This window comes from Chlorella variabilis, assembly GCF_000147415.1.
Source record: "Chlorella variabilis unplaced genomic scaffold CHLNCscaffold_34, whole genome shotgun sequence".
NCBI classification, from domain to species: Eukaryota; Viridiplantae; Chlorophyta; class Trebouxiophyceae; order Chlorellales; family Chlorellaceae; genus Chlorella; species Chlorella variabilis.
The window spans coordinates 236750-245465 of record NW_005435054.1 but is presented as its reverse complement, the minus strand read 5'-3'; the positions used below and the strand labels follow the sequence as shown (position 1 = coordinate 245465).

General features: G+C 69.8%; 2 protein-coding genes across 2 annotated transcripts in view; both read left to right on the top strand.

Moving 5' to 3' along the window:
- The window catches only part of CHLNCDRAFT_141452 (hypothetical protein), a gene marked incomplete at both ends in the record, with an annotated part of 7523 nt that extends 5816 nt beyond the window's left edge, over positions 1-1707 (top strand). Inside the window, 4 exons of the mRNA XM_005843147.1 lie at positions 115-201; positions 457-566; positions 851-996; positions 1243-1707. Coding sequence (XP_005843209.1) covers positions 115-201; positions 457-566; positions 851-996; positions 1243-1707 — 808 coding nt within the window. The remainder of the gene's footprint in view (positions 1-114; positions 202-456; positions 567-850; positions 997-1242) is intronic.
- A 2865-nt stretch (positions 1708-4572) lies between these two features.
- CHLNCDRAFT_141450 (hypothetical protein) overlaps positions 4573-8716 on the top strand; it is a gene marked incomplete at both ends in the record, with an annotated part of 7599 nt that continues 3455 nt past the window's right edge. The window contains 9 exons of the mRNA XM_005843146.1: positions 4573-5454; positions 5642-6170; positions 6331-6426; positions 6585-6703; positions 6987-7032; positions 7334-7447; positions 7752-7930; positions 8266-8371; positions 8569-8702. Coding sequence (XP_005843208.1) covers positions 4573-5454; positions 5642-6170; positions 6331-6426; positions 6585-6703; positions 6987-7032; positions 7334-7447; positions 7752-7930; positions 8266-8371; positions 8569-8702 — 2205 coding nt within the window. The remainder of the gene's footprint in view (positions 5455-5641; positions 6171-6330; positions 6427-6584; positions 6704-6986; positions 7033-7333; positions 7448-7751; positions 7931-8265; positions 8372-8568; positions 8703-8716) is intronic.

Sequence of the window (8716 nt, the reverse complement as noted above, 5' to 3'; positions counted from 1 at the left end):
CACCCTCTCTCTGTCTCTCTCTCTCTCACACACACACACACACACACACTACCACCACCACCACTATCCCCCTCACACACACACGCCCCTGCGCCCCGCCCCTCACTGCCGCAGCGGGCGGCAGGTGGCCATGGATGTGGCGGAAGCTCTCGACTACCTGCACACCCAGCGCCAGATCATGCACAGCGACCTCAAGGCCAGGTGGGGCGGGGCGGGGTGGGGTGGCGGGGCAGGGGCAGGGGCAGGGGCGGGGCATCAGTATGTAATCCGTGTGTGTGGCTGGTGGTGGGGCGTGTGTCTGTTCTTGCTCAAATGTGGTGACAAGCTGGCGGCATGCTTTGAAGGGACCTTGCAGCAAACGCGCCCTGCATCGTGCCCCGCCTGGCTCCCAAACACAGCACAAGCACCTTTACACCGCTGTCCCCCGCCCGCCTGCCCCGCCCCGTACCGCCGCAGCAACGTGCTGCTTTCCTCTGATCTGCGCGCCTCGCTGGCAGACCTGGGCGTGTCTCAAGTGCTGCTCAGCAGCGCGCGCTCGGCGGCGGGCCTCAGCCTGACGTATGCGGGTGAGCGAGGGAGGGGAAGGGGGTCGGTGGGGTGGGCTGCGGCTGCGTGGGTTGGTGCTTGCCTGGCGATGCGGCTGGTGGCTGCCGCGCCGGCGTGAGCTGCTGCCTGGCCTGCTGCTGCCTGCTGCTGCCTTGCTGCTGGGCGCTCGCCCTTGCTTAGCCCCACTTCCCTCCCTGCCGCTCCCTTTTGTACTGCCCTTCCTCCCAAATCACACACACACACACGCACGCACACGCCAACGTATCGGTGCCCGCTCCCCTCCCCGCCCCACCCCTCCCCGCAGCCCCCGAGCAGCTGATGGGCCTGCGCTGCACCCTGGCCGCCGACGTCTACAGCCTGGGCATCCTGCTGGTGGAGATCACCACGCAGCACATGGGCACCAAGCGCGGGGAGTGGCGCCCGCCGCACGTGCCGCAGGAGTGCTCGCAGGTGGGCTGGGGGGCGGGGGCTGGCGCTGGGGCTGGCTGGCGGGGGTTGAGGGTGGATGCAGGTCACAGGTGGCCGCAGCTGAGCAGGCAGCGAGCAAGCTCGGGCTCCTGCCGGCTGCAGCTGGCTGCGAGGGGGCGGCCCGGCGGGGCTGTGTGGGCAACGGGAGCCTCGCCCAGCCGCCCGTCGCCTGCCGCCGCCGCCGGCTCACACAGCCGCACGCCCCCAGCGTGTCGCCGCGTGTCGCAGGAGGTTCTGGAGCTCATCCAGGCCTGCATCGCCCCCAGCCCGCAGCGCCGCCCCACCGCGGCCCAGGTGCTGCAGCGGCTGCGTGCCGACGCGGCGGCGCCGCCTGTGGAGCCCATCCAGCGGTCGACGCCCCTGGCCTCCCAGCGGCACACCACCACCAGCAGCAGCAGCAGCAGCAGCCAGGCGCCTGCGCCTCCCCCTCCGCATGTAGAGCCGGCGCCGGCGCCAGAGGCGCTGCCGGCCGCGCAGCCGTCCTCGCCAACAGCAAGCAGTGGTGGCAGCCGCAGCGGCGGCGGCGGCGGCGGCGGAGGGGGAGGGGGAGGGTTCAGCTTCTGGGCCAGCGGCCAGCAGCCGCAGCAGCAGGCGCAGGGGCAGCCAGGAGCGCTGGAGGAGGCGCCGCTGCTGGCTGGGGCCAGCCAGGCGTCAGACCCGGGCGGAGAGTTTGCTGGCCTGGGCCGCTTGTGAGCTGGCGGGGGTGCAGGTTGTATTTGGGCCCTAATTGGCCCTGCATCGGAACTCATACCCCGCCAGGCATATGCTACCCCGTCCCGCTACCTTTTTGTTTTGTCACACCCAACTGCTGCCCGCACCACATGGCGATCTGTACCTGTTCCGCCTGCGGCCTCCCTGTTTTTTCCCCCCCTCGAATAACGCGCTCACCATCAACCCTCCCCTCCCTCAATTTCCTACTCTTTCCTTTACCTCCCACACTCGCCCATCATTCCCCACTCTCTAGCTTCCGCTCGGCCAAAGCCCTGCTGCTTCGGCTGTGCCTTATCCGCTCCGGCTCTGCAGCTCTTCCCCGCTGCATCAGTGCAGCCATTGCAACAAAATGAACCGGACCAGAATGGTATCAAGGGATGAGATGGGCTGCTAATTGAGGCTTGGGCTGGCTAGAGTGCCGCTGCCGCCCTGCAGCCTCCTGCCGCAGCTCAGGCGACAGCGCCGGCGCCAGCCGCTGGTCAATCTCGTGCCTCGCTGCCTGCTGCGCCCACTCCCAGACAGGCCCGGTGCCGGCTGGGTGCGCCGCCACAAACTCCGTCCACCGCGCCACAACATCATCCCATTTCTTGCGCCTGCTGGCAGGAGTGCTGCCAGCTGCCTTCAGCTCACTGTTGTGCACCGCCCTCAGGAAGTTTTCTTCGTTCACGAGGAGTGCGGAAAGGGCCAAGGCGCCCTCGGTGCTGCCCGCCTGCTGCTTGATGCCTCCCCAAGCGGTTTGATGCTCCCCAGCTGCTGCCCAGCCTGGCAGCCGGTGCAGCTGGCCGCGGTGCTCCACATACTGCAGCCGCTGCACCAGCCGCTCTACTTTGAGCTGTGTCAAAAAGCCAGCATGCCGCTCGTACAGCTGCGCCGCAGACAGGCCCCAGTAGCGCTGCAGCAGCAGGCGCCGTGCCACAAAGTCGGGTGCGGCGTGGTTGTGGTGAAGCAGCCTGGGTCCCAGGTAAAGCACAGCCACAGGGTCTGCTACGCCGCAAGCCTCCATGTAGCGCAGGTTGCAGCGCCACACGCTGGCATCGCAGTTGAGAGTATCTGGGGAGCGCTTGACCATGCCAGCACCAGCCTCCTTGCCAAAGCCCTGCGGCATGCAGCATCAGGCCAGGAAATGAGGCAAGGCAGGACTGGCTGCAGGTGGTGCGGCAGCCCCTGCTGGCATTCTTATGCATGGCAAGAGGCCCAGCACTGTGCAAGTACGAACAGGCGGCACTCCCCACCTCCGCCAGCGCCGCCGCTCGCTCCCGCAGCGTGCCCAGGTTGCTGGTCAGCCAGCCGGGCACCTTGGAAGCCAGCTGCAGCACCTCATCTGCCGCCAGCCCCAGCTCATCTCGCAGCACAACCATCACGTCTTTCACCCGCCCTGCTGCATCTCTCCTAGTAAGAAGCCGCGGCTGCGTCCATGCCAGCTTGGCAACGGCAGCGGGCAAGCAGCCCAGCGCCACAAGCCCTTCAGCCTGCTGCCGCAGCTTGCCGTCGCTCATGGCAACTAGCAGCACAGCGCTTGGGGTCCGCCGCAGCAGCGCCGCCACCGTGCGCTGCGCTGCCGGCACTTTGGCCTTGGGGCTGCCGGTGCTGTCTTGGCTGTGCGCAAGGATCGCCGCCAGCTCATGAAATGTGAAATTGGTGCAATGTGCGGCTGGTGCATGCGTAATGAAGCAGCGGGCTGCCTCTGCCGCCTGCAGCCCGCTGACGCCATCGCAATGCATCAGCTGATTAAACAGCCTAACCGCACGCTCCTCTGCCGGCCAACTGAACAGATAGAGGCAACCGGTAAACAGCTGCTCCAGCAACGGCTGCTCCAGGCCCAAGCCATGCAGGTGCGCCACCACCGCTGCCGCATGCTGCAGCACACCTTGCTGCCGCCACGAGTTGGGCAGCTTGCACATTTTCTGGCGAAGCGTAGCGGGTGAGCTCCTGAGGCCCAGGCTGGCCAGCAGCTGCTCAGGCTCATAGTCTGGCGGGCGCCTGCTGCGGCGCTTGGTTTCGCTGCTGCTTGGCACGCTGCTGCCGCCGCCGCTGCCGCTGTTGTTCCTGCTTCTGCTGCTGCTGCTACGGGTCGCCTGCATCCATTCACCAATGAGATGGCTCAGCGCAGCACAGCAGCACCCGCCTGGTGGTGGCTCCACCCCTGAGCCACACATGCAAAGCGCAGTGGCGTCGCAGCTCACCTCTACTGCAGCGGCATAGACGAACAGGTGGCGAGGCCAGCTGGAGGCTGCCGCCGCCGCTGCTGGTCCTGCACTGCCACGACCTGCCGCCGTCGCTCCCGCCGATGGCCACTCGTCTGCCAGGGCGCCGCTGCAGCTGGTTGGACCGCTAATGATGGGCGCATCGATTCTGCAGCTGTTGACCAGCGCTGCCGACAGGGAGCGTGCAGCAGAGGAGGAGCCCAGGCGCCGTGACAGCGCCAGTGCCATGGCGGCAAAGAGAGGCGTGCCCAGTTGCTGCTGCAGCGCTACCGCCAATTAGGCCTGCAGGAGACCCGATCGCACTGGCCGCGCCATCGGCCGGCTCCCACTTTCCTTGGCCCCTTTCAAACCCCTGTTCTCGCTCCCTGCTGCTCCATTTATCGGATCAACTGCGCATCGTGTACCCACCACACATCAGCACTCGTGTTAGCGACGCGGAGCACACCGGCGCCCTCAAGTGTGTGCCGCTTGTTTGAGCACGCCGCTCGGGCTTCCCCCGACCCCGCTGCCGCCCCCGGTGACGCCTTTACTCTGCAGAGGACCATACAGCAGCGCATCCAACGCTGAGCTCGCCGCTGTGTCTCCCGCATGGCCGCAGGGTTTGAGTGCGCAGCCTTCTGTCAACAGCGCATGGCCACCTTGCATGTCCGTTGATATCAGCCAGGACTTCAGCGACAGCTTTTTCGTGGACGTGAACAGCGATTGGGGCGAGGACGAGGTGCGCTCCCCACCAGCTGCGGCGGCGACGACTGCAGTGGCACAGACCCAGTCTCAGTTGCAGCAGCAGGCAGCGGAACGCCAAGCCTACCAGCATACACAGCACGGTCAACAGCAGCCGCTGCTGCAGCGAGTGGCAGCGCGCATCAAGGCGGCGGCTCGAGGCGCGATGGCGAGCGGCGGCACGCGGCGGCGCAACGCGACAGTCACCACTCCGCGCACTGCTGGCAAGAAGGCGGCGACCCCAGCAACAGCGCCTGCAGCAGCAGGCGCCGCCCCTGGGGGCAGGACCACCCGTAATTCCGTCAAGGCGGCGGCCGCTGCTGGGCAGACGCCCAGCGCGGCTGTCGCCAGCCTCAGCGGCAGGAAGCGCGCCGCGGCAGCTGGCGGCGGCGGCGCCGAGAAAGAGAACCAGCCACGGCAGGCGTCTGCCGCAGCCAAGGAGGCAGCGGCGGCAGCTCGACAGGAAGAAGAGGCAGCGGCGAAGGCAGCGCCGCCCAGCAAGCGGCCGCGTCGCGGCGCCAGCGCTTCGCCTGCACCGGCGGCGGCGGCAGTGGCAGCACCAGCCGGCGGCGGCGGCACCAAGGCGGGCAGCGGGCGCAAGGCCAGCGCGCGCAAGGCCGGGGGCGGCAAGCAGCCGCGGCAGCGGGAGGAGGCTCAGGAGGCTGTGGAGGCGGAGGGCGGCCCCACAGCTGTCGGGGCCGAGCGGCAGCGGCAGCAGGAGGCTCAGCCGGTTCTTCGTGCTGCGCAGCAGCAGCAGCAGCGGGAGGAGGAGCCGCTGACGTCCATGGGGCCGCAGCCCTCGCAGGTGCCGTGCTGCTGCCCGCCCCTGGCCGCCTGCCCTTACGCGTGATGCTCTCGGCACCCGGCAGCCACGCTGCCCGGCGTGTTTGCTGCCGGCGAGCCTGCGCCGCGCCAGCGCCGCCGTGCGCCGGACCTGCTCCCAGCTCCACAGTCCCCTGCTTTCCCTTCTTCCCTACCTGCCGCTGCTGCAGTCTCTGCACGATAGCATCCTCAAGAGCCCCTCCCCACCCCGCCGCGCCAAGGCCACTGCATCGACGGCAGGCGTGGCGCCCATGGCGGCCCTGCTGGCGGCAGCCGGGGGACCCCAGCCAGCCGCAGCGGCGGCGGTGGACCAGGGTGCCGTGGATCAACCGGTGCCTGTCCCGCAGCAGCAGCAGCAGCAGGCGGCAGCTGCGGCGCCGGCGGCGGCTGCGGAGCCGGCGGCGGCGGCGGCTGCCATGCAGCCCGAGGCGGCCAGCGGGGCAGCCGCAGCCCAGGAGCAGCAGCAGGCAGCGGAGGCGGCTGCAGACGCGGCGGCGGGGCACGCGGGAGGCTCCCCGCCGGCGCTTCCTGCGGCCAAGCGGCAGCGCGCCTCGCCAGGCAGGCAGCAGCAGCAGCGGCAGCAGCAGGCGGCAGCAGCGGGTCCGTCGGCCGCTCCTGCAGCGGCGGCCCCGCCAGGCGCGTCGCCGCGGCGGCAGTCGCCCCGCCTCAAGCCTTCACCAGACGCCTCCGACGCCACCGGTGCGCTGCCCTTGCTGCCTGCGCTCAGCGCTGCTGCTGCTGCCTGCCGCAACGCCGAGCCTCTTTCCCCGCTGCCACTGCCGCAAGCCTGCCGCTGCAAGCCTGCCGCTTTCCGAGCACCCTCTCTGCCTCCCTTTGGCCCCTGCTGCTGCTGCCGCAGGCAAACCCTCAGGGTCTGTGCGGTTCAACCTGCCTCAGAGCGCCGCCAAGGCCCCCAGCGTGGGCGGCGCAGGCGATTCGCCCGGAGCCAGCACAGGTATGCATGCGCCGCTGCTTGCGCGGGCCTCTTGCCTGCCTGCCTGCTCCTTGCCTGCCTGCCTGCCTGCCTGCCTGCTCCTTGTCTGCCTGCCTGCTGCGGCGCAGCTTCTTCGCAGGTTCCTTGCTGACTGTGCGTCCCGCCGCTCCCCGCTGCAGCCGCCACCCCTGCCAACAAGACGGGCACCGGCGGCGGCGGCGGCGCGGCTGCGGAGCCAGCGGCAGATGCCTGGTGGGACCCTTTGGATGCTGAGAAGGCGAGCAGGGGGCGGTCTTGTGTGTGTGTCTTGTGTGTGTGGTGGTGGTGTGTGGTGGTGGTGGTGTGTGTGTGGTGGTGTGTGTGGTGGGCAGGACCCGCCACTGTTGTGCCGCCGGGCTGTCCGCAGGGGCTGCCCTGACACCATGCAGCTCATTCTACTCTGCTCTCTTCACACTTGTACTTTCCACCCGCCTGCCTGGCTCGCTACCCGCCTGTCTGCCTGCCCACCTGCCTGCCTGACTGGCCTGCCTGCACGCGTCACCTGCACCGCTGCTGCTGGCCCCTCTCCTTTCCTCCCGCAGGTGCGAGCCGCCAAGGCCGCTCTCCACGTCGGCAGCTACGCCCAGGGTGCGCCCCGCGCTTGCTGCCGCATGCCCAGCCCGCCTCCCGCCTGCCTGCTGCTGGCTTGCCCAGCCTCCTCCCGCCTGCCTGCTGCTGGCTTGCACAGCCCGCCCCGCACGTGCTTGCCAGCCCGTGCTGCTGCACGACCTCGCTGCAAGGTCCTGGCTCCCCCTGCCCTCCTGCTCTTCCACCCTTGCCTCGCCTCGGGCCTGCTCGGGCCTATGGGCCTGCTGGCAAGCACCCTCCCCGCCCGTGCTGGCGCCTGAGCCTCACCTGCCCTGCCCTGCTCCCGCTGCTTGCCCTGCAGGCAGCACCCCGGCGTGCCGCGAGAAGCAGGCGGCCGCCGTGGGCGGCTGGCTGGGGCACCAGCTGGCGCAGCGCCGCGGCGGCTCCATCTACCTGAGCGGCCTGCCCGGCACCGGTGCGCCCTCCAGCCGCTGCCGCTGCCCCTGCTGCACGCCGCTCGCCCGCTGCCGGCTGCGGCTGCGGCGCCTGCCGCTACCTTGCCTGCTGCATCCGCAAACCTGGCTTGATGTACAGAGCGGATTGGGAGCTGGCAAGGCTCGTACCTGCATCCACCTCCCAGCCAGCTGCTGCCTGCGTGCATCTGCCTGCCCACCGCCTGCGGGCATCTGCCTGCCCGCCGCCGCTGCCGCTGCCTTGCCTGCTGTCTGCCCTGCTGCCAGCACTCAGCCGCCCTCCCTACCCTGCTCGCCTGCCCGCAGGCAAGTCGCTGACCGCCCACGAAGTGGTACGCCAGTGCTGGCGCCAGCCTGGCGGTACCGCCGCTCCCGACGGCGGCAATGACGACGGCACCCGGGAGGCGGCAGAGGCAGGGGGCGCCCAACTGCCCCCGCCTGCCCTGATCTCAATCAATTGCATGAGCATCACAGACCTTCGGCAGGTGAGGCGGAGGGCTGTGGCGAATGTGTGTGTGCGGGCTCGTGGGCAGCACCAGGCCTGGGGGGTGGGCAAGCACCAGGCCGGCGCCCCACCGGGCCAGCAGGGAGAGCGTGGGCGCCTGCTCTGCTCTGCTTTGCCTGCTGGTCTGGTGTGTGCGTGTGTGTGTGTGTGTGTGTGCTGGGGGCTGCCCGCCTGGTGCCTTCGCAGCCCTCTCTTCAGCACCCTGCTGTGTCTCCTCCTTCTGAGGGCCCCCGGGTGCCCCGTGGGCTCCCCTGACCGGCTGCCTGCCTGACCCCTCCCTCCCGCTCCTCTCCTGCCTGCCTGCCTGCCCGGCAGGTGGCGGAGCGCATCCTGCTGGGCTACTCCCTCGCCTGCTCAGCGCCGCACCCAGGCACGCTGCGGCATCGGTGTGGGGCTGGGCGGCTGCTTGGCGCGGCGGGCAGTGTGCTTGCTGGGGCTTCGCCGGGGTGGCACCAAGGGCTGCCCTAGTTTGCTATGCTGGCGGTGGTCCCCGGCGTGGTTGTGGTTGCGATTGTTGTGGTTGTTGGGGGAGCGATGACGCCTGTCCCTGCTTCAAAGCCCGCGCGCCTCATGACGTGGCTGCCCGCTGCCCCTCCCTCCCTTCCGGCTGCCCTGCAGAGGCGGCGCTGGCGGCGGGGCAGGACCCCATCCAGTACCCCACGGCAGCAGAGGCCGGCGGCGCCGGCGGCGCCGCCGACGGCAAGGCCCGCCGACGCAGCGGCGGCGACCCGCTGCAGCAGCTGCGCCGCCTGGTGCTGGCCCCGCT